The sequence below is a fragment of the Diospyros lotus genome, chromosome 12, assembly GCF_014633365.1.
Source record: "Diospyros lotus cultivar Yz01 chromosome 12, ASM1463336v1, whole genome shotgun sequence".
Taxonomy (NCBI): domain Eukaryota; kingdom Viridiplantae; phylum Streptophyta; class Magnoliopsida; order Ericales; family Ebenaceae; genus Diospyros; species Diospyros lotus.
Genome location: NC_068349.1, coordinates 22193635 through 22220471, shown reverse-complemented (window position 1 = coordinate 22220471; position 26837 = coordinate 22193635). Strand labels below are relative to the sequence as shown.

Below are 26837 nucleotides of genomic sequence, written 5' to 3'. Positions count from 1 at the left end.
TTCACCTATCAAGTCATAAATCTGGAATGGATACATAGTTATTGAATGATTAGGGTTTTGTCATAAAACTATATCCTAAATTCAATTGGGACATAGATTGATGAAAGGATTTTACTACACGGTAATTGCAATTGAAAAAGTCTGTGTTTTTCATCATTGGCTAGGTATTTGTTACGGGCATTTCGTGAACCGCCTTGGGCTATTGATGAGACTGCAGTGGGCTGGAAACAGTCTGATAAGAAGGCCCAACCTCTCCAAGTCCAATGGGCCCAAGGTCGAAGCTATCTCTATGAGGTCGCATAATTGCTAAAGTGCGATTTCTGATTACGATAGCGAGCAAGCTCTCGACGATGGCTTCAGCTCGCTGGTCAACCCGATTAGCTCGCAAAGAAGACCATAAAGCAGAATAATCAAATCTGATGTTTATTTGTCCTTATTCGTGGAGACCAGTTGTAACATCCCGTTCGAGCGATAGGAAGGACCGGAACGACTTATCCTAATGGGCCTACGCGAACTTCCCAAGGGGGTCACCCATCCCTGGATTACCCCAGGTCAAGCATGCTTAACTTGGAAATTCTTTGCCAACATTTAGCCCAAAAGGTATCCAACTAGTGTTGTTTCCTTTCTTACACTATCCTCGATATATACTAATCTCTCTAGGCTCTCGGGGTATTACATTCTCCCCCCCTTAAGCACATGACATCCTCGTCATGCGACCTTACAACTAGTCCCAGTTCTCCCCCGTCCAGTGTCCCCAGTCCAGTACCCCCAGCCTTGGGCTAGTACACGGTCCCCAGTCCAGTACCCCCAGCCTCTGGCTAGTACATGGTCCCAACACACGGCCCGGATTGGCTCTAATACCACCTGTAACATCCCGTTTGAGCGATAGGAAGGACCGGAACAACTTATCTTGATGGGCCTATGCGAACTTCCCAAGGGGGTCACCCATCCCTGGATTACCCCAGGTCAAACACGCTTAATTTGGAAGTTCTTTGCCAACATTCAGCCCAAAAGGTATCCAGCTGGTATTATTTCCTTTCTTACACTATCCTCGATATATACTAATCTCTCTGGGCTCTCGGGGTATTACACCAGTCCCCAAATGGTGCATAACTTTTACTCTTTGTTTTATGGAGATAATGACATATTATCCCTCAAGATATGACCCCACTACCTTAAACTTTGTGTAAATTTTCAATATCCCACACTATAAATAGGGGATCAAAAGCTATTGTAGGGGCATGATAAAAAATACATATTGTTTACTCTACAAAAGTGATCAGAGAACAATCATGGACTAGACACCATTCTAGCCAAACCACGTAAAAAACTCTTGTGCATTTCTTGTTGATGGTGTTATTGTTCTCTTCCCTTTGTATTTGTGATTATTGGATCAGTACAGGTCGTCGAATCTCAGTCGACCATCTCTGAACATCGACAGTATTCATGGAATGTTGCTAGACGTTAACCATGATATGTAGGGTTTTAAAATTAATTTGATTAATTCTAAAACTATTAATTAAAGAGTTTAATTAAGAAGCCCATGAGATGTGTTAACTAAAAAGCCCATGAGTTTAATTAATCTAATAAGTTAGGCCTTGATATAGCCCAATAGAATTGTCCCTACATCTAGTCTAATGGTGGACCTAAGGGGTCACACACTTAGATCGAGCCCATTCCACAATTAAAAAGAGAGAATCGGCCCAATGTGATTAAGGGTCGGACCTAAAGTGTTTAGGGTTTTTCCATGGCGTGTTTAGGGTTTTTAACTCTATTGATATGCCGCTTAAGAAGCTGGAAAAGAACAAGAAAATTCGGATTCTCTCAAAAGGCACCTAGGGTTGCTAGCATTTCTCAAGGCGTTCGTGGAAGGGTCGATCGTGTGGATTGACTTGAAGGAGATCGCGCTTGCGACTCTATGGATTGAAATCCAGTAGAATCGAAACCTACATGATCGAGGGTTTCTAACAGGAACACAATAATGAAAGGAAGACAAAATTGAAGGATTACCTAGTCAGAGTCCTGGGTGGAGGAGGAATGTGAGCGAGAAGCATGATCTCAATCGAAGGCCACAAAGACGAAAAAAAAGCACCAAGAACTTGCAAGGTTGAGGAATTCTAAAACTTGAAGAAGCAAAAGTATAAACTCTAGGAGGAGGAGATCATTTATAGTGGTCACTACACGATGTATCCGACGATCAAAAGTCACCCTTCGCCAATCCACTGCTAGGGAGCCGCCATCCGTCGCACATCCAAAGTTATGAGCAAAGTAATGGGCTGTTTGTTACTTGTCTACGATGTCCCACCTCCTGAGTGTGATGCCTCAAATCTTGAAATTACACTCGCCCATATCAGAACCTCGAGAAAGTTGCCTCATCATAGGGTTTGAGCTTACTTCAAGTACCTAGAAGGACTTGCATCCATCAGGGTGGTCGGGCTATCGAACACCGATAGATTAGATGAATAATGATTCGGATTTGCAATAAGGGTGCAACCCAAAGTCGTCTCCTAACAAACCTCAAACGGATCTGTCAAAACAAGACTAAATGGGGGGGGTTTTTTTTTATGAAAAAGAAAGTATGAAGATTGAGTAAAAATATAAAAACTAAACTGTCTATGGATCCAAACGCAACCAGTTACAAATCTTTCCCTTAAACCAGGTTTTCATCATCCCTTCTTATAGATTAGATCTAGCCGAGTTTCAACACCCAAAATCTGCATGAATAAATCTCCAACAACTGTCTAGCGATCAAATCAAAGCTGATATAAAAATCAAAGAAAACCTCCTTCAATCAGTCTACCAATTTTAATCTTCATTCACACAGATTCCAGAACCTAGTATCCATAACCATCCATACCAAGTTATTTGTTTTTGCTTCTTTCCTTAGTGTGTTGTATCAACCGACTACAACATTAAAATGGCAATATAGAAAAGAGAAATCCACCCCATATATGTTCATACAACCATCTTGAACATGCACTAGAATAAGCAGAAAAGAAGTAGAGAAAACTTAAAACAAATATAATTGAAATTCAAACCAGATTTCGTAGAAGCTTTCGGGATTCAAACCATGGAATAAGTTCGGGTTTGCAACTGGTTACAAGTGTTTATCCCTCCATGGAGAAGAAAACAAAAAAAGAGAAAAATGGCTACTGTTCACGTGAGAAAAGAATAATTCCCCCCTAATGGCCTCTTAATGTGCTTAAATAGAGCTTAGGGAGGAAACCCTAGGTTACCGAAACTTCACAGCTGATTTTGAATAGGATAACGTGCGTTCTGGGCTTCGGCCCCTTCATAAAAAATTTAGATCAGGAAGAGTATATGAATTTGAGATTTTTAATCACTTGATTTGGATATCAGACGCCCAAGTTATGGCCTTTTAAAGATTCAGCGTCTGTGCAGCTTTCCTAATTTAACCTAGCCATCTGGTCCTGACTTTGAAGCGATGTTTGGAGGCCCAAACGAACTTGGATTTAGACAAACCATATCATTCAAGAAATAATAAGAAGTCCTCTACAATATCTCTGAAGACATCATTCACGTTCTGGGATTAAAACTTGGCCAAAAATTTGAAAGAATCATAGAAGGTCAAATCTGTCAGCACACTTTTTGCTTCTTTGTCTCAAATCTCCTTGTTTCCCTTCTTGCCATCAAAATTCCTTATGATCCAGGAAGCCCAAATCTGTCCAAAATAAAATAAAATAGTGTGAAGCTCAATTCCTATAAAATAAAATAAAACAAAATCAAGATGAATAAAATGACACAACTAATGTGCAAAAAAACTAAATATGAGGGCTAAATAATATGAAAATATGTGCTCTATCACAGGACAAGACTGCACATCAGCTCGGACATTTATCTCAGACATATCCAAAGACTCAACTCAGCCACACACTACTAATGAGAAACACCAACTATTGGATTATCAATGTAAGGGTTTAACTGGATTTTCAAAAATGTTTTCAAAAAACAAATAAAATGACAGCAAAAACATAAACCAAAAAACACCCTTACAAGACTCATTTCCATGTCCATATTCTATCCAAAACTAAACCATGCCATAGAGAGTTTAGTAGGTATACCTTTTAACACTTGAAGGCCAATGTAGATGTTGAAATCCTTCTGGTGGCAGCAATTCCTTGCTCCAAACAGCTTCGGTTAAACCAAACAGACTCCCAAAATCACGGAAGGCCTAGTCAGTCCACACTTCAGTAAGATGGTGAATCCCGCTACTCTTTCTTTGTTCTAGACAGAAAGAGTAAGGGAGATTAAGGTTGGGAATGAAAATGGGTTCAAAATGAATAAACCCAAGAACCAAAACAATCTCACTATTTTGCTTGGGTTGCTACTATATCAATGGAGGAATAAGGAGTTGAGGAAAAAGGGCAACCAGAGAGGGTTTAAGGTCTCAAGAATGAGAAGGATTTGGGCTAGGGTTGGGAGAAAAAACAATGCAACAGATCTCTCTTAATTTCTTCTCCCATTTAGCTTATATATCAAATGCCCAAAACCCTAGCCGTCTAAATATCCTCACAAGAGACAAGGGACATGGAAATTAGGCTAGGAACATGGAGGAGACAAGGAGGACGCACGTCGTCTTCCCTTCGTCTGCCCTTGCCACGTGCCCCAACCTTTCCACCTCACAAATCAACAAACGATCGTGTAATCTGCCAATGCAGTCTACAGTCTCACAAAAACTATTGATAGTTTTTGGCCCCCGTATCAAAAACTTTTAGAAATTGCAACTAGGTCCGCCATTAACTCTTAATAAAACTTTCATTATCTCATAATGACATTAAGGCCCTCGTTAACTCTTAACGGCATGCATGTCAACTCTTGACTATTGCTCATTATTAATTAATTATTTAACCCGATCCATTAACTCTTAATAGTAATGTCATCAACTCTTAATGACGATTTTAGCCTTAATTTCTTAGTCAACCATCACACCATTATATGCATGTGACTTTCTAGGTTTACTACTAAGTAGCAATCAAGACACATCAAACTTTTTGACGTCGACCAAACATTTTGGTCTACAAGGAGGATCTCTCCATCTCCTTGATGTACCCTGAAAGACTCTGAGTGACAACTAGCATTATGTTAGGACAATCCTACTAGTAATGAAGTCTTACTTCATAATAGAACTTATTTGGACTTTTGATTCTCGTGTACTATAATCCTTCCATTAGTTATCATCCTGATTGAGTGAGGGTCATGGACTGATCTGATAGGTTTGAAAAGCTATGGCAGCAACCCAAGAAGTGGGATGAATTGGGTTATTTAAAAATTAGCTTGAAAACATAAAATCTTTTTCAAAACAAATAAGAATATAATGAAAGTGAGGATTATTGAAATACTTGAAATAATAAATGAAACAAAAAGCATAAGCAAGAGATGAATGCAAGGATTTATAGTGGTTTGACTTAAACCAAACCTAATCCACTACCTTAACTCCTCACTAAGGATATTCTAAACCAATCCACTAATCCTCCTCTTCCAAAACTTGTAAGCCCTCTGGCTTTAACCACTAGGAATTTACAAACCTCATACTTAGACAAGTAGACCTTCTAGTTACCCAAGCTAGGAAATAAAAGAAATGTTTAATAGAGAGGTTTTAAGAGTATATACTCTTAGTTACAATGTTTCTCAAAATAAGATACAAAGGCTTGAAACTAATTTCACAATATGATACACAGTCTTTTTGAGAGAAAAATAAAGCTCAAGCACAATTGAGAAGAAGAATAAATTTTGCAAGCTCACTTCACTTCATTCCCTTCCATTAGCCTTTTCAAGATTATTCTTGATTTGTACTTATAGGCATCCTACAAGCTTCAACCAAAAACTAGCCGTTTAGAGCCATTGAAAATTGAAAAACTTGCTGTTAGAGACTTTTAGCGATAGAAACGATTAACAAATTCTATAAAATGGTCATCCAGATAGCTTAAATATGAAAAGAAATCGACAACTTATGAAAAATGGTCAACAATTTAAAGTCAAAGATTCTGTCAATCGACAGATGGGAGCAGGCCGGTTGACAAATGCAAGGCAAGTATTCTATTTGTTGACAGAAAGGAGAAAATCGGTCAATAGTTGGAGAATAATCGGTTGATAGATTACTATATATATTAGTTTGCACGCATAAAGAAACAAAGGAAGGCGCAGGAGGAATGGCACCTGATTAATGCTCTAAAATGTCAAAATTTTATTATATTTATACCCCTAGTTTAATCTTAAAATTGGTTTTAATTGAATATTTATATTCAATTTGCGGTTATATGCAAGTTTTAAAAATTAATATAAATATATAAAATATATATAATATATAAAAAAATAGTAATAATAAAATAAATATAATATAATATAATATATAATACATATCTAATATATAATATATAAACTTAATACATATACATATTAATGACATATATTTCAATTGCATTATAGCGGGAAGCAGTGCCATGGAAGCTCAAATTAAAGAAGTTGAATTGCAATTGAAATAGGCAGCCCACTGTTTGGAATTAAAAGCTCCCAGCCGCAAGCTTAAATTAAAGTTTAGCCAATTGAAGCTCAATTCAAGGAAGCCAACTTTGAAGCCCAACTCAACCCATGGGGAAGAAATACATGGAGACAACAGATCACACGTCTGCGTGCCTCAGAAAGCTATTTCAAGACAACACGCAAAAGTTTGCAGAGAATATTGGCAGAAGAAATATGCAGAAAATGATCAGAAGTTGTCTGGAGATTCAAATTCAAAGTATCCGTTACCAAAGGAGTATAAAGAGGCCAGAGCTTGCATTCAAAGAGGACAACGGTGGAGAACCCCCATCCACCATTTAACCAGAATAAGGGGAAGAGAGCATTGTTTACGTTATATTTTTCTTTCATTCCAATAGTGTTGTTCATTTACTTTGTTTCATCAATACAATGTTATTCATTTTCTGTTAGTTACATTCTGCAATTTCTTTTCATGCTTGTTTACATTCTGTAATGTTCTTTAACTGTTCATTTACATTTCTGTAATTTTAATTTTTGTGTTTACATTCTAGCATTTTACTTCCTGTCTCTTTAATTTTTAGTTGGAGATGTGTGGCTAAGCTTAAGCTTGGGCCAAGGCAAGGACTGTGTCCAGTGCCACTACTTGCCTAAGAGAGCAGAACTCCGATTGAATTAACAGAATGCTTATTTGAATTGAGAAATGTGTGTATATTGAATCTTTGGGTTTGAGTTGAAACATAAGCCTAACTTAGAGTCTCCATGCCATGTATGGAGGTTACTTAAACTGGAAATGGTTTCATAATCAAGCTGGAATGATTAATCTGCGATCCAATTTATGGTGGTTTCTTAATTTAGACTCTCTCATGCCATGTATGGAAAGTGCTTAACCTAGAACTATCATGACCTTGAGTTGTGTTTACTTATTAGATCTCAAATGTGTGTTAATCTATATTTCAATTTATGATAGTTTCTTAATCCAGACTCTCTCATGCCATGTATGGAGAGTGCTTAACATAGAACTATTATCATCTTGGGATATAGTTAACTACATAACCTCAATTTAAATCAGTCGATGTTAATATTTTGATATCTCTTTGGTAAATCAGTGGGCTAGCACATAAATTGCTTTGTCCCAAGATTGCCTTCCATACACAAACATCTTATTTTTAATCTTAAAAAACAAGTCGTTCAGCTAAATTGGTCTGACAAACCCATTTAGCACATAAAAATCTTTCACCGCATTTCATTTCTGTTTTGATCTCCCAGTGAATCGACCTGGACTTACCCAGAAAATTAAATTGTGTTACAGCGCACACTCGTACACTGGCGAGTATAAACGCCTTGTGCTTGCATGCTTGTTTCTTCTTTGTTTATTTTTTATGTGTTTGTTTGAAATAAATGCACAAGGTTAAGCGCAGCCAACACCGCATGAACCTTGGTTTGTTGTTGGCCTGGTTTCAATTCCTTAGGGCTACAATGTTGGGATTAAAATTTTTGCTCTTATTTCATTATATACAGGTTTGTTTATATATAATTTTGTGCGCCTAATTTACAGAGGAAGCTGTAGCTGGAGCAATCACAAGAGCACACTTGAGTGCCTTACTACTGTTGGAGACTTGAGATCAAGTCCTACGGGCAACTTTTAATTTGTTTTTCACTTTTTGAATAGGTTTTTAATACAATATATATATATATATAACTTTTTAACCAAATAAAAATATAATCTTCCAAATATCATAAAAAATATAACAAGATTTTTGACACATTTCTAATCAAATAAAAATCATAATATTTTTAAAACAAATTTATGACATTACGAAATTAATTTTCAAAAAAAAATATTTATCAAATAAAACATAATATCCCAAATGCCATTAAGAAATTTATCACAATATATTTTGGCATTAGAATTAATTTTCATTCAACAAATTAAACATAATATTTCAAAAGTCATCAAAAAATTTATAATTTTTTTTATATTTAATTGTATGATGGAATTAATTTTTTATTCTGGTGCTTAATAGAACATATAAAAATAATTTAAAGCACCAAGATAATAAATATTAATAAAATAATTTCATCATTAAAATTCAATTAATTTTTATCATTAAAGTGATATCAAAGGTAAAACATCAATCTATCAAAAACATTCATTGTTTTTTTTTTCTTTTGAACCATTTTTCTTCATTTATCCAATTATTCAAAACCAATTTGTAAAAATCATTTAGCAAATTCTTTTAAATCTTAATACTTATTTTTGCTAATCTCCGACTAGTACAGAAAATCATAAATCATTTCAATTGAACAACCCATTTGAAATTAATTTTTGTTTCAAAAACCATATATTTGACTTAAGATATAAATAATTTATTTTTCATCATCAAAACCAACACACAAGTAAAATATCAATCTCCCCCTTTTTGATGATGACAAAACCTATTTCTATATCAAATCGATTTCAACATATATCTCCTCCTTTTTGTCATAAATCAAAAAGGTATGCCTTAAAAATAAACTTCCCCTTAAACTAAAAGCTCTTTTTAATACAAGCTCCCCCTTAAGATAACCAACACAAATCATCGTAAGTCATGCACATAAGAGGCCATAATAATCTCCAAATGGTTCAAAAAGTTTTATACCATATCCCATACTCATGATCATATAAGAGCCAAAATATATCATTCCAAATAATCACTCTTATTATAATTGTTTTAAAAATGTCAAAACACTAGATCAAATGCATAGTCATTCATTATATAAGAGGCATATACATTAAATGATCAATATAGGAGTAAAATATGTCATTTTAAGCAAAAAGTTTAATAGAAATACTCCATTTGAGGATGAAAACTCCCCCTTAATATGACATAAAAATTAGTCATAAAACTTGAAAGGTAAGGATCCAATCTATCAATTTTAAGAGATAAATTATTGGCATTACATTCAATTTCTAGAAATATGTCAAATTCCCTTATTTAAAGAATCAATCGCAATTAACATATTCTCATGTTTCAAATAAATAAGAGACAACCATTAGCCAAGCACATAAGGATTTTAGCCACAGAGACATTTTTTGTACAAGAGATATAGATCATAGACATTAAAGAACTCAAAAACATAGCATTCAATCCATATATTCAACGTCTTTACAAGAGATCAAACCAAGAGATAATGTAATTACTCAAGAAGTCAAACCATAAGTACCATATCCCAAACTTATAATTATAACATAGGATCATTACATATAGAGGTCTACAATAAGCATGATGATCCTTTAATTTTTAAAGACAAAGCATATATTAAAATAATTTCTTACTCAAGCAATACACAAGAGTAAATACCAATTAGCCCAATAAGCATACGTGCATGTCTATTATAGTCAAAATGAAAAACAAGTTTGGCTTTTGAGAATTTAGATCATAAATTACAAAATTTCTATATATTTTCAAAGGATATATTATTTTGATGTTTTACGCCGTAGACCATGACATTAAAGAATTTCCTAAAAATTGATGTGAGCCACTAGTGCTCTTTTAATCAAAGTTTAAGGTAGCAAGATCAAATTCATTTGATTTAGAATAGAATAATTCTAAATTTGATGATCCTTTAAGATACCTAAAGATTCTTTCATCGTCTTGCTTAATTTTCAATCCTAGATAATATGTTAATTCTCCCATCATACTAAACTCAAATTTCCCTTGCATTAGATTTGCAAATTGATCGCATAGGAATTTATTTGTGGACCCAAATATATTATTTACTACATATGTAACGCCCAAGATTTTTAAACTAAAATATAATGTAATACTTGGGATTTTATTTTAGCTTCTAATACTTGAGGAAATATGTCCATTCAAGGGATTATAGAAGCCTTGAGACAAAGGTTCAGTTTTGAGCCAGTGGCAAAATCGTAAATATTGAGGTTCGGGTAAAAGTGTAATTTACCTAAAAACCAGGGGTATTAGCGTAATTAGTCCTTTCTTCGGGGACTAAAATGCAATTAAAAATTGACCTAGGGACCAAGTTGAAAAGGGTCTAAGTGCAATTACCTGAAAAGTTTGGGCCAAAGTGTAATTCTTGAAACATTTTTCCTAAGGGCACTTGGGAGATTCAAGAAAAGCCTCATAAATGATTTTAGGGATAAGGATAAAGCCTCATGATGATGTTAGAGATAAGATGAAGGCTCATGATGACTTTAGAGATAAGATAACTGTTCATGATGACTTTAGAGATAAGATAAGTGTTCATGATGACTTTAGAGATAAAGATTAAGCCTCATGATGACTTTAAGGATAAGATTTGATTCAGATAAGATTTGATAAGAATGATTGCAAAATATCTTAGAAGATTTGGAATGATTAGAGAATATTTTAGAAGATTTGAAATGATTGGAATACCTTGAAAGATTTAGAAAAGATTTGAAATGATTGTGACTTACTTGGTGACCAAGTTTCCAAGCCTATAAATAGGGCTCATGGCCAAGGGTTTCCTCATTCTAAGTTGGGATAAATTCATGCTAGACGGGAGTGCTTTGAGCTTTTTGTAAAGGTGAAGCCTTCAACATTCAAATCTTATCAAACTAAGTTAAGGTAAGTACATTATGAACTATTTATGATGTTTAAGCATGACTATGAACTATGTTATGTGGTCCCTCATGTTATGTTATGTTCACGCAAGTTTCAGGACTGGAGCTCGGTAGCGCTACGCACGAGGGTTCTTACCCCTGCAAGTTGGTGGAACCTCTCGTGTCTCCATATGATATGTTATGTTATGTCATGACTTGTTTAAATACATATGATGGTTCTCTTGTACTTACTGAGATTTGCATAATCTCACCCCCCTTATGTTTCCCCCTCCCCCAGATAAGCATGAATGAGGAGACCAAGACATGGACGTGGAGCGTGGTGGCTTGTTTAAAAAGGATTTTCAAGAACTTAAGTTTAGTTTCCTTTTGAAAACAATGTTTCTAGGGTTGAACTCTGATCTTTTCTTATATGTATGCCATAAAGCATGTCTTGGAATTTTATTTGATTTAAAGGAAGTATGATTTTGGTTTTAAGCTCCGAATATTTTTATATGAATATTATTATCATTAAGCATGTAAGTAAGTTACGGGTGTCACATAGTGGTATCAGAGCAAAGTTTACTTTCCTATAGACTCAAATTGTTTTTAAAGAAATTTTTTTTTTTTCTTTTAGTAAAATTTTTAAGGAAATGCTTTTAAGGAAACATGAAAATCCACCTCGTCCCGTTCAAGCTTCTGATCTCCGAGTAAGTTATAAGAATTGCTATGCTTATTCTTTACGGATACTATGCTCATGCAAGTCATATCCCCCTTAACTATGCAGTTATTCTCTCAAGCTATATTTACGAGCATATGTTGTTATATGTATGCACACGTATGAAGCTCATGTTGGAATAAGTATGTGAGAGATATGATTCTTATTTTTCATTAATTAGTATGCGTTTTTCGCTAGTGATATTGCTCCAAACTCAAGAGTTCATGATTATAGCAGAAATACTTGTTTAGGAAGGGCTTATTAGAATGAAAGCAATTAGGTATCAAGTCCATCAAGAAGAGGTTGCAAAATGAATCGTAATTAAACATGCATCTATTATTGAGTTTATTGATATGTGTGACCGCGCTAAGGGCTTTGTCACAAAGACCTAAACTGTCTAAGGCGAGCTTGGGACTTAAGTTGTCCACGTGACCCCCCTCCTTACCTAGAAGCTCCTTAGTTGCGTGTTATACATATTGGTATATGAAACGATGGACTAACAAATCATAGTTAATACAAAGTTCCACAATAGTACTCTTTATCCTTAAGGACCCTACATTTAGGAATTAATTATTCTTTTTCACATAAGGTTATGGAAACCCATGCAAGAAGTGCCAATAGTAGGGGCAGGCAGCCGCAAAATGAGGCTAGCGAAACTAACAACCTCAACGGGCAGTTCATGCAGTTCATTGATGCCACTCACAACATGACGCCACTTGCCACACCACCAGTTGCACCTCCCCAAGAAAACCTAAGAAACAATGCTACCTTAGTAGACCAGTTTTGGAAGCTTCAACCTCCAACTTTCGAGGGTGGGTTAGACCCTCTAGTAGCTGAAGATTGGATAGCAACAATTGAACGGATCTTTAATCTCATAGATTGTCCAGACCCTAGGAAGGTAACTTGCGCTACATATATGTTATAACATGGAGCAAGGCATTGGTGGGATTCTACTGCCAGATCCCGACCCCAGGGACATGTATGGACCTGGGATCAGTTCAAGGAACTTTTTCTTAAGAAGTATTACCCCGCTAACATTCGTAACCAGAAGGAAGCAGAGTTCCTCATGTTAAAACAAGGTAGCTTGACCTTGATTGAATACGAAAGGAAGTTTGATGAGCTATCACGTTTTGCCCCTGCCTTAGTGGATACAGAACAAAAGAAGGCAAGGCGCTTTGAACAAGGGTTGAGAGATGATTTACGGCAGGCAGTCGTAACTTTTGAGTTAGGCACGTATCATGAGGTGCTAGCTAAGGCTCAACTGGCGAACTTTAGAGAAAGCTCCAGCAGCAATAGCAAGCTACCGCAGTCTGGACCACTAGAAAAACGTAAGTGGGAGGATAAAGGTAAAGGAAAGCAGGATTATTCGAAGAAGAATAAAAAAGGTGGTCCAACATCAGGGTATTATCAACTGAACCCAGTGTGTGGCAAATGTCAGAAGCGTCATACTGGACTGTGTCTCATGGGAACCGGCGCCTGTTACAGTTGTGGTGAAATGGGTCATATTGCCAAATTCTGTCCCAAGGGTCAGGTAAAGAAACAGCAGCAACAACCATATCAACAGAAGCCAGGAAATCCCCCTAAGGGGAAAGCTAGGGTGTATGCACTCACAGGACAAAAGGAGGATCAGGACCGCAACGTGTTGGCAGGTAACATCCTCATCTCTAGAATACATGCTTATACTTTGTTTGATTCTGGTTCCACCCATTCTTTTATATCCCCTAAGTTTGCAAGTAAATGCAATGCACATGTGGAACATGTAAGTACTCGCTTAGGAGTAACAATACCCTCAGGAGATATAATAGGCACGAATCATGTAGTAAGAACAGCTAAGGTGGAGGTCGGGGGAAAGTTTTTAGAAACAACCTTATATGTCTTAGATATGCAAGAATTCGATGTGATTTTGGGAATGGACTGGCTTTCCAAGCACCATGCAACCATTCTATGCTTTGAAAAGGAAATAATTTGTAAGTATCCTAAAGGGATAGAACTTTGCCTTTCAGTAGCTGAGACAAAATACCTTCCCCGTGTTATTTCAGCATTAAAAGCCAAGAAACTATTACAGTCGGAAGGATGTATTGGATTCTTAATGTCAGTGGTGGTTAAGGGAGGAAAAGAATTAACAGTGAATGACGTTAAAGTAGTAAAGGACTTTCCAGAGGTTTTCCCTGATGACTTGACTGAAATGCCACCAGAACGAGAAGTAGAGTTCACTATTGATCTAGTGCCCGGTTCTGCACCTATTTCTAAAGCTCCTTACAGGATGGCACCAAAGGAGCTACACGAGTTGAAAACCCAGTTAGAGGAACTTTTGGGGAATGGATTTATTCGACCAAGTGTATCCCCCTGGGGAGCACCGGTATTATTTGTCAAGAAGAAAGACGGATCAATGAGGATGTGCATCGATTACCGAGAATTGAATAAGATTACTATTAAGAACAAGTATCCTCTTCCCAGGATCGAGGACTTGTTTGATCAGTTACAAGGTGCACAAGTATTCTCAAAGATTGATCTAAGGTCAGGATATCACCAGTTGAGGATCAAATCTAGTGACATCTCGAAGACAGCTTTTAGAACTCGGTATGGTCATTATGAGTTTTTAGTCATGCCCTTTGGCTTGACTAATGCGCCTGGAGTTTTTATGGACCTAATGAATCGAGTTTTCTATGAGTACTTGGATAAATTTGTCATTGTCTTTATTGATGATATATTGGTGTATTCTCGAAGTGAAGAAGAGCATGAAAAACATTTGAGGGTTGTTTTAGGGATCTTGAAGGAAAAGAAGCTATTTGCAAAATTCAAGAAGTGCGAGTTTTGGTTGGAGCGAGTGGTATTCCTTGGACATGTTGTCACAGCTCAAGGAATAGAAGTGGACCCCAGCAAGGTAGAAGCAGTATTAAATTGGTCAAGACCAACCAATGTAAATGAGGTTCGCAGCTTTTTGGGTTTAGCTGGATACTACAGGAAGTTCATCGAAGGGTTCTCCAAATTGGCAGGGCCTTTGACGCAGTTGACTCGCAAAGGTACTAAGTTTGAATGGATAGAGAAATGTGAAACTAGTTTTGAAGAATTAAAGAAGAGGCTGGTCAACGCGCCAGTATTAACTATTCCTCAAGGGTCAGAAGGTTTTGTTATTTATAGTGATGCGTCCAAACAAGGAATTGGATGCGTATTGATGCAAAAAGGTAAGGTAGTTGCGTATGCATCAAGGCAGTTGAAGCCTTATGAGCAAAACTATCCTACACATGACCTAGAACTTGCTGCAGTAGTGCATGCATTGAAAATCTGGAGACACTATCTATACGGAGGTAAATGCGACATTTATACCGATCATAAGAGCCTTAAGTACATCTTCACACAAAAATAGTTAAATATGAGGCAAAGGAGATGGCTGGAATTAGTGAAGGATTATGATTGTGAAATCCACTATCACCCCGGCAAAGCAAATGTGGTGGCGGACGCCTTGAGTAGAAAGAAAATGAGCCAAGTAGCAGCTTTGACAGCACAAAAGCCTTTGTGGAAGGAGTTTGAGAGGTTAAGCCTCAAGTTTGTTACTACGCCATCTAATTCTAATGCTCATATGGCAACACTCTCTGTTCGACCGACTCTCCGTGATCGGATTAAGAGCTATCAGAAGGGAGACCAATTCTTTGAATACATCAAAGCTGAGGTTAACACTGAGAAGCGGAAGGACTTCACAATAGCTAGTGATGACACACTCTACTACCAAGGGAGACTGTGTGTGCCAAACTTTGAGGAACTAAGGCAAGAAATTCTAGAAGAAGCCCACTCCACTCCTTATTCTATACATCCTGGAAGTACAAAGATGTATCGTGACCTAAAGGCAGTGTTTTGGTGGAGGAATATGAAAGAAGACATAGCTAAATTTGTCAAGAAGTGTTTGATATGTCAGCAGGTGAAAGCTGAGCACCAACGACCAACAGGGTTACTGCAACCATTGGAGGTTCCAGAGTGGAAATGGGAACATGTGACGATGGACTTTGTTGTAGGATTTCCAAAATCAATAGTAGGACATGAGGCTATTTGGGTGATCGTGGATCGACTTACCAAATCAGCTCACTTCTTACCTATTCGGATGACATTTACAATGGATCAGCTTGCACGACTGTATGTTAAGGAAATAGTAAGACTACATGGTGTTCCAGTTTCCATTGTATCAGATAAGGACCCGAGGTTCACATCCAACTTTTGGAAGAGCTTACACAGAGCCATGAGAACCAAGTTGAGTTTTAGTACAGCTTTTCATCCTCAGACAGATGGACAATCTGAAAGGACAATACAAACTTTAGAGGATATGCTTCGTATTTGTACCCTAGAATTTGGTGGACATTGGGAGAAACATCTACCATTAATTGAATTCGCATACAACAACAGTCACCATGCATCTATTGGCATGGCACCCTATGAGGCGCTATATGGAAGGAAATGCAGATCACCTGTTCATTGGAATGAAGTAGGCGAGCGGAAGATTTTGGGTCCAGAGATTGTGGAACAAACTGTACAAGCCATTGAAAAGATCAAAGATAGTATGAAGAAGGCTCAAGATAGACAGAAAAACTATGTAGATAAAAGAAGAAGGGATTTGGAGTTTTCCATTGGTGATAAGGTATTCTTAAAAGTTACACCCATAAAAGGAGTTTTACGATTTGGGAAGAAAGGAAAGCTTAGACCTCAGTTTATAGGCCCATTTGAGATCTTAAAGCGGGTTGGGAACGTTGCTTATCAGCTAGCCTTACCACCAGATCTCTCAGCAGTACATGACGTTTTCCACATATCAATGCTCAGAAAGTATGTCCCTGACCCAACCCATGTAATAAAGCATCAACCATTAGAGATACAGCAAGACCTGAAATATGAGGAGGCACCAATAAGCATTGTTACTCGGGAGGTAAGAAGGCTTCGCAATAAAGATATACCATTGGTCAAGGTGTTATGGAAACATCATTCAGTCGAAGAAGCAACATGGGAGCGCGAGGACGATATGCGATCCAAATATTCCCAGTTGTTTGATGACAAGAAGTAAGGTAAATTTTCGAGGACGAAAATTTTTTTAGGAGGGTAGATTGTAACGCCCAAGATTTTTAAACTAAAATATAATGTAATACTTGGGATTTTATTTTAGCTTCTAATACTTGAGGAAATATGTCCATTCAAGGGATTATAGAAGCCTTGAGATAAAGGTTCAGTTTTGAGCCAGTGGCAAAATCGTAAATATTGAGGTTCGGGTAAAAGTGTAATTTACCTAAAAACCAGGGGTATTAGCGTAATTAGTCCTTTATTCGGGGACTAAAATGCAATTAAAAATTGGCCTAGGGACCAAGTTGAAAAGGGTCTAAGTGCAATTACCTGAAAAGTTTGGGCCAAAGTGTAATTCTTGAAACATTTTTCCTAAGGGCACTTGGGAGATTCAAGAAAAGCCTCATAAATGATTTTAGGGATAGGGATAAAGCCTCATGATGATGTTAGAGATAAGATGAAGGCTCATGATGACTTTAGAGATAAGATAAGTGTTCATGATGACTTTAGAGATAAAGATTAAGCCTCATGATGACTTTAAGGATAAGATTTGATTCAGATAAGATTTGATAAGAATGATTGCAAAATATCTTAGAAGATTTGGAATGATTAGAGAATATTTTAGAAGATTTGAAATGATTGGAATACCTTGAAAGATTTAGAAAAGATTTGAAATGATTGTGACTTACTTGGTGACCAAGTTTCCAAGCCTATAAATAGGGCTCATGGCCAAGGGTTTCCTCATTCTAAGTTGGGATAAATTCATGCTAGACGGGAGTGCTTTGAGCTTTTTGTAAAGGTGAAGCCTTCAACATTCAAATCTTATCAAACCAAGTTAAGGTAAGTACATTATGAACTATTTATGATGTTTAAGCATGACTATGAACTATGTTATGTGGTCCCTCATGTTATGTTATGTTCACGCAAGTTTCGGGACCGGAGCTCGGTAGCGCTACGCACGAGGGTTCTTACCCCTGCAAGTTGGTGGAACCTCTCGTGTCTCCATATGATATGTTATGTTATGTCATGACTTGTTTAAATACATATGATGGTTCTCTTGTACTTACTGAGATTTGCATAATCTCACCCCCCTTATGTTTCCCCCTCCCCCAGATAAGCATGAATGAGGAGACCAAGACATGGACGTGGAGCGTGGTGGCTTGTTTAAAAAGGATTTTCAAGAACTTAAGTTTAGTTTCCTTTTGAAAACAATGTTTCTAGGGTTGAACTCTGATCTTTTCTTATATGTATGCCATAAAGCATGTCTTGGAATTTTATTTGATTTAAAGGAAGTATGATTTTGGTTTTAAGCTCCGAATATTTTTATATGAATATTATTATCATTAAGCATGTAAGTAAGTTACGGGTGTCACAACATAAATATAAGCTTGTAGAATTTCTTTGCCATGAGTTCTTATAAATAAAGTGGTATCTATGTAACCTCTCTTTAGTCCTTTTTCTATAAGAGATTTTCTAAGTATTTCATATCATGCTCTAAGGGCTTGTTTTATATCACATATTGCCTCTGTAAATTTAACCATATGATCCTCACTTTGAGGATTCTCAAAACCAAGAGGTTGTTCCACATATACTTTCTCATTTATATCCATTTAAAAAGTCACTTTTAACATTCATTTGAAATAGCTTAAAATTCTTGTGGCATGCAAATGCCAACAACATTCTTAAGACTTCCAATCTTATTATAGGGGCATAGATTTCATCATAGTCTACTCTTTTTTCTTGATTATACCCTTGACCTACTAACCCAACTTTAATTCTAATTTTGTTTCTAAACACCCATTTGATTCTTATGGTTGGGTGATTTTTAGGTCTTGGAACTAATGGCCACACTTCATTTCTTTCAACTTGAGCTTTTCTTGCACGACAATGATCCACTTTTCATCACTTAAGACTTCCTTGATGTTTTTAGATTCTATTTGAGATAAGAGGTCAGCAAATTGATACCCATTTCTAGAAGATGATCTTGTTCTTATTCATTTAGAAGGATCTTCTATGATCTCATTATTTTCTACATATTTTCTTTTTCTTGGAATTGATGGTTCTCTTTTTTCATGAGATACATTTTCTTCATTTGGAATGTTATCATTAAATGAATGTTTATTTCCATGATTTAATGAAAATTTTTCAAAATTTTTGCTTAATTCATTTTCATTTTCTTCTTGAATTTTAGGAATGCCATTATTTGAATTCAACTTATTACATGAATGGATGCTTCTACAAGTAGAGTTATTTTATTAAATACCCTATATGATTAGCTTTGAGTTGAATAACCTTAGAAAATTCCTTTATCACTCTTAGCATCAAATTTACCTGAAGAATCTTTATCATTGTTAAGGATAAAAACATGCACTACCAAAACATGAAAATAACTTTCTGGTTACCTACCTATATATAACTCATAGGTGGTTTACTTTAAAATAGGCTTTATGGAATCCCTATTCAACATATAGCATGAGGTGTTAATGGTTTAGACCAAAATATTTTTGTCTCATAGCATAATTCTAGTCATTTCCTGTAAAAATCTTTTTTTTTTCAACTACCCCATTTTGTTGAGGTGATCTAGCACTAGAACCTCACAATAGTACTTGAATTGTTCATTTTAAAATTTCCACCATGCTCACCTCTAATTTTTGAGATACATATACCTTTATCAAAAAGGTTTCAAATTGTCTAAACATTTGACTTTATGAAGCAAGAAACATTACCTAAGTAAAGTTAGAGTAGTCATCTATAATGACAAGAGCATAATGTTTTCCACCTAGGCTGTTAGGAACCATGACCGTGTAGCTTTTGCAACTGTCTGATTCTGATCCACAGAGACGCAAGTGCGATCTCCTCCAAGTTAGTCTACATGATCGATCCTTCCACAATGTCCTTGGTCGTGTTAGCAACCCTAGATGCCTTTGAGAGAAATGAATTTTCTTCACCCATTTTTAGCTTCTTAAGTGGCATATAAATAGAGTTCAAGAACCCTAATCACGCCATAGAAAACCCTAAACACTTTAGGCCCGACCCTTAATCACATTGGGCTGACTATTTTTTCTTTTAATTGTGGAATGAGCTCGATCTAAGTGTGTGACTCCTTAGGTCCATCATTAGACTAGATGTAGGAGCCAATTTCTATTGGGCTATATTAGGGTCCAACTTATTGGATTAATTAAACACGTCTCATGGGCTTCTTAATTAAAATATTTAATTAATAGTTTTAAAAGTAATCAAATTAATTCTAAAACCCTACATATCATGGTTAACGTCTAGTAACATGCCATGAATACCTTACATATCATGGTTAACCCTACATATCATGTGCTTCTCAAGGTTAAGTAGGTTTCTAGTGCAAGGCGGCCTGTACTTGCAGACCCGACTTGAGTTAGGCTTTGCTTTACATGTCTTTAGTTTTATCTTTGTTGATTTTGGTTCCTCTCAGTTGTTGAGGGCGTGTGTTCCTTTTGTTTGGTTGGTGCAGGGTATTCTTCGCCCTATGTTTGTAGGCTTTTGCCTTTTCAATGATGAATACCTAGCCAATGATGAAATAATCACAGACCTTTTCAATTACAATTATCGTGCAGTAAAATCCTTTCATCAATCTATGTCTCAACTGAATTTAGGGTATGGTTTTATGACAAAACCCTGAGCATTCAATAACTATGTATCCATTCCAAACTTATGACTTGATAGGTGAAATCAAAACACCTTTTGATTCCAACCTCACCTTGGCCAAGGATTTTCTCAGTCATGAAACCATTGGAATACATAGGACATCCTCTCATCATGACGATAAGTGATGAATCATGTATCAACATTCATAAGCCTTCAACACTAGTGTCTTCATACCAATGTCCATGAAACAAGATATTCTCCTGATTGAGCATGCATCATATGTGCTAGTCTATCCGAGTTATTTGTTTCCATTCTTAATAACTCTATGACTAGGAACATTTAAGATCAAGGCTTATAAGGAATATGTTTCATGATCGTCATCTCTATGCACGACCATATTCCATGAGCCTATTTGATCTATGGACTTCGTTAAGTATAGATCGCAATAAATAATGATGACAGCCATCAATGACAAATAAAAACATAATACCTTGCAATAACAATTAATTGAAGATAAAGAATCCCAATATAAAGTATGATCAATTACATAAAATATAATTGGTTTGTGGGGCATAACTCTAACATAAGCTTAGCGTCCTCATAGGACTAAAAATATTTAAATGAAGTGGAGTTAGAGGCCTAGGGGTTGATACTTCATTTTTAGGCTTAAATGATATACTTATTTATTTGTCTTTCATACATGCAACACAAACTTGGTCTTTTTCATATTTGATCTTAGGCAATGCTCTAACAAGTTCATGTTTGAATAATTTGTTAACAACATTCATGCTCACATGACCTAGTCTCTTATGATATAGCTAAATGTTTGAGAAATAGTGGATACGAAGCATTTTTCTATTCTAAGTACATTTTCTATCCTGTTACTTATATATATTTTTATTTATTTTGAGACATGATTCATTATATGAATTAACATTAAAGCATACTTTATGTCTCTTGTCACACAATTGACTTATGATAATTAGGTTGTGCTTAAGAACATCTACCAACACAACATTCTTTAACACACATCAACAAATTTTATTTTCTCCCTTATCCAATGCATATATCAAAACACTATAACTCTCTCGTAATTTTAGAAATCAGTACTAGTTTTTAACAAAATCATAAAGGGTAAACTCATAATTCATTATCATCAAAATTAATAGCAAAGGGAGTTTAGAGAAAATACCATCAAGAATGAAATTTAAATATCTCTTACTCTTGATTGGTAAAATGAGGGGTGATCTTCTTCTTCACCTTCCTCTTCTCTTCATGCTTGACACATCCATAAAAAAATGACTTTGAAATCTCAGTTGGATGTCAAGCAAATTTGTGAAAACAAATCATCCACAAGCTTTTAGTGCCCAAACAACTTTTGTGGGACCCCCCCCCCCCCCCACCTGGATCCTTTAACCAACCCGAAGAACCCTAGCGGGTGGCTCCAAGGGAAAAAAAAACAAAAACAAAAGGGAGGCAAACATACCATGCATGCACACCTGGATTCACATACACCTGATAATAAATTTGGCAGTAGAAGCAAAAACCACAACCTCGGCATGCATTTCAAAACAAAACTAGCCCACATGGCTACAGGGTTTACATATATACAAGCTAACTCACACATAACTCAAATGACACAACAACCCTGTCATACAACATTATTGCATGGTAAGGTTAACATGTACGTCCCTGCACACCATTTACTTAGGTAGGTCCGGCACCACTAGACTCACCCTCAACTTTGGCCTTGCCCTTACCTGGAATGAAGAGAAGCAAGAGTGAGTCATAAGACTCGACAAGTATATTAGAAGGAAAGGTTGATAAGAATTAAGAGCTAAAGAATACAAAACTCATGCAAAGCATGTCAACCAATCATATATGAAATAATAAGTACCAACTACATAACAAAGATATAGACATACTAGATTTTGGTGCCCAAATAAAAATGCACTAGCACCCAAATCCATATCACAAACCTGTTGCTGCTGCCCTGAAGGCAAGTAGTACCTATAGCTAAAGCCGAAGCTCGCTCGGGTGGGAGCGACCAACACTCATACTCGAGCTGAAACTCACTTGGCACGCTAGAACATTTGTGAACACAAACTCGATTTGGATTACTCAAGACCGTATAACTATAATACGAGAACTGGCGCCATGAACCATGCAAATGCATAACAAATAAGGGTGGTGGCATAGTATGTTACGACTCAAATTTGGTAATGTAATGTTTTATTATGCCTTGAGGTGGTTTTGTATAGCCTTGATGTGTAACATATCATTTTTGGGTGATTATTTTATAAATATTTGAGAGTCAAGGTGTGGTGTAGGTACATATATTGAAAGATCTGAATGAGGCATGAAGATAGTCGGATAGGAAAACATGCGAATAGAGGTTGAGGCATCCGGATATGGCATGAAAGCATTCGGATTTGAGGTGAAGGCATCTGAATGGCACATGAGCTATCCGGATGGGCCGTGGGCTTTGTTTCTAGCAATCTAGATGACTTGAGGGCATTGAAATGTAGCATTAGTGAGGCTGATTAGGATTCTACAGTGAGCAATCCGGATTGGAAGTGGGAAATTCGAATTGGGTGTGGAACAATTCGGATTGCCTATTTTTTTGTGTGTGATGTTCAATGTGTAGCCCAATTTTGACCATGTTAAAGTCTGAATATCTCAAAACTTAAAACATGAAAGTTGTAGATATTTCTCTTGTCATTCTATATCATCTTGAATCACCTCAATTAGATCTCAGAAGAGATAGTTATACCCAAAATTCATAGAGGTATCAAAACTGCCACCTTTCCATTCGAATGAGCTAGGAGTAGAATTAAGTGAGCCATCCAAATGGCTCACTGTATCATTTGAATGGCCCTCACAATGCTTGGGCCTCTCATCCAAATGACCTAAGCTATATTCGAATAGTTCTCACATTTTTTAAATCTTACATCCAAATATCTCTTACACACTATGAATACATGTATATATATATATCATCCAAACTGCCATTGACTCGGGAAACACATAGAAAATTCTAGATTTGGGAAAGTAAATGAATGGATAAGTATAACTTATGAGGAAAATATAAAAGAGGGAAACTATGGGAAAATATCAACAAAAAAAAAAAAAAAAAATAGAGGAGATAAACTCGAGGTCTTTCTCTCTCGTAAGTCATGGTATTTTCTTCAAACCCTCTTCCTTTTCTTCAACAGCGAGCTAAACCCTATTATCCAAGGAGTGTTTAGCGATTATTAAGCAACATAGAAGGTGTAAGAAGGCAAGTTCCTTTTTCTTTCTTCCTTTCCTTGGACTCTATCTTGCTATTAAGTTGGGATACAGGTTTTGGGATCTTGGTTGTGGCTTTGTTACTTAAACTTGGGGGAAGTTTTTAATGGCCATGTGGGGTTTGTTCCTCCCCACTATTCCTAAGGAATGGAGTTTTGATTGGAATTTTGCATGGGAGACTTGTCTCTTCTCTATGCCCTATTATTGTTCATATGCCCTAGAATATCTCACTGTGCTCTTGAGGTTTAAGCAAGAAATCCATGTTCTAGTGCTACTTGTTAGCTGTGTTGATCATATTTATGAACTGGAAAATAACTTTAAATTGCTTGTCTTACTCATTTCCATGGCATGTCTTGGATGTATGGTAACTGTGCATCATGAGCACGTTTTGGTTTGATCACTAGCATCATATCTCATAAGTGAGCATGGGCATAGACTATTATTTCTATCACACGTGCAATTTGTATGTGGCCACTCTATATGTTGCATGTGCATTGAAAAGACATGGACAGAGATGAATATGCATATTGTAGTTATGTACTACCGGGATATATCTCCCCAAACCAGTAGGCACTAGCCTGACTGGGTTATGCTATTGTAGTGATGATAGAGGGGCGTGCCCAGTGGTGACGACCATGGGTGAGATTATATATATATGTATGTATAGCTATAGCCAGGTATATGAGATAGGACCTATGGTCCACATGTTATCACAATTTCTCTAGGTGCATGTATCAGCTATAGGTTGGTATGTATTGTGATGCATTTTATATTCTTATGTGAGGCCACTGGCCAGTTATGTGTTTACCAGCTTTTATGTGTGTTATGCATGACATTACCATTATGGGTGGGTGTGTGGTTCCTGAGTTATAATCTATTACCCACATCTATATGCTTGTTGGCCCACCATACCTATATCAGATTTTTATCCTCCATATTTTTCCTTCTCGTTTCTTATACTTGCTGAGCTTTGTAGCTCACATTGTACTCTCCTCCATTCTAGGTAAAGATAAAGGTATAGCTGGCAAGGAGTCAAGCAAGAGGGATGGGTAGTAGTGTGCGCGTGCGAGTCTACGCTCTCGTTAAAGGTCTTGAGAGATGATGTTGTGATTGTATAGAACCTATTTTGTTTTATATAACCTAAATAGATCTATGATTGTAATCCTTGAGGTCTGTTATATTGATATGGATTTGGTGATGGATGCTTTATGTATGTATGCTTGTGATTGGTTATTGATCCTTTCATGATCCGTAGCGCTCTCTCTTTTAGGTTGCCCTGGGAATAGGGTAGCTTGGGGGAGGGGGTGTTACATAGTAGGCCATAACGTGATACAAAGCCCCCATAAGCCTTGCATCATGCCAAGCCTCGACCATATAGGAAATCGCATGCATAATGTAATGCTCGTGTCCAACCACAAAAATATTTAAATCACTATTATGCTCGTGACCAGGCACACACTCACATGAAAACCCCCAAATGTATAATTCCAAGGCCCTACATGCATTTTGGAGTAACAAAATAATGGGAAAAAAAGACACACTTACAAACACTCTTGGCCACACATCCACACTCCAGCTCTGGCTTATGAAATCCTACCTTCATTCCACAATTAAATTGGAGAGGGAACTAACTCTCCGTAGCCAAGAAAAACACCGATACAAGATTGTTAATAGTGATGAATTGTATGATCGATCTATGTTCAAACATGAGGAATTTAGTTTTGATGATGAAAAATGTCTTTTATTTTTCTCAAACCTTCTATTGAAAACTATTTGTCATTAAGATAAACAAAACATTTTTCCAAAGCATTATACATATAATTCTAAAAATTTATATTCAAAAGATCATATGTGTCATTAGTCAAAATTGGTTCAAAATGAAGCAAAATCTTCAAAATCAGTAAGGTCAACTGTCGACTGGTCAAAATGACATGTCGATCGATTTTCAAATTTTGGCCCAACTATTGACTGATGCTTATGCATCTGTCAACAGATAGAACAATTGTCTTTTGAAATGACATCCATTTGTCGATAGATTGTTTGTTATCTCTCGACTGACCCTTTGTATTGACCTTCATCTGTCGATCGATGCTAATGCATCTGTCGACTAACAGTATGCATATTTTGAAGGATGGCTTCATCTGTCGACAGATACCTCATCGTCTGTCTACTAGCCTTATATTTTTTATGAATTTGTTGATTGATGCTCTTGCACCTGTCGACCTATAGAATGCTAATCCTTTGTGCTTCGATAGTGGGCAAACCATCTGTCGACCAATGCTTATGCATCTATCAACTGATAGAATGTTTGCACAAGGAACTATCGACAGTCTCAAATGAACTGTCGATCGATGCCTTGCATCTGTCAACCATTTGTTTCACAGAAACACATAATGGTTAATTCATCCACTACTCTCAAATGCTCTCTCTACTTACTGATCATTATATTTTTCACTCTTATTTAGTGGTTCAAGCTTAGCATTTAAGTATTCAATGAACATGATTTCTACTCATTTTGGGCTCGATATTGTCAATATAGGTACACATCACATGCAAAGCGGACATGGAACAAAAAGAAACGATTTTGGTGCATGATAGGAGTGGAAATAAAACTTGAAGGCATGGTCAGCTATCAACTTAAAATGAGATAGAGAAAGTGAAAGTGGAACAAGAGTGAAAAGTGAAAAGCGATGAAGAAAGAGGCTAAGGAAGAAATCTAGTGGCCTACAGCGGTATGCATTCTGCTGTAGGACAACTATAAGAATTAGTTTCTAGAGCTCACGATCTTACAACAGAATGCATACCACTGTAAAACCACTTTAGGAATTGCTAACTAGAGCTCACGAGTCTACAACAACAAGCATACCGTGGTAGGACCGCAGTAGAGTTCTAAACTTCAATTCAAAGCGCAATTTCTGCCCGTCTCCATCCAATTCAATGGGAAACAAGAGTTTTCGCTATGCACGACTTTAATAACCTAAAAAGAACTATATAAAGACTTATTCTTGAGGGATTTGGGGAGTTTTGGAAGGGGGAGGAGTCGACGAAAGATTGAAGGGGCATGAAAGAAGGCAAACTATACTTTTGGTTGTATTTCTCTTTCTCTTTCTCAAT

At 36.5% G+C, this 26837-nt stretch overlaps 1 protein-coding gene across 1 annotated transcript; it reads left to right on the top strand.

Annotated features, from left to right (window-relative positions):
• Positions 1 to 12369: 12369 nt before the first annotated feature.
• LOC127787569 (uncharacterized) lies at positions 12370 to 13822 on the top strand. The gene is made up of 3 exons (XM_052315631.1): positions 12370 to 12675; positions 12775 to 13536; positions 13817 to 13822. The coding sequence occupies exons 1-3, from the start codon at positions 12370 to 12372 to the stop codon at positions 13820 to 13822; spliced, it is 1074 nt and encodes a 357-aa protein (XP_052171591.1).
• Positions 13823 to 26837: the final 13015 nt, after the last annotated feature.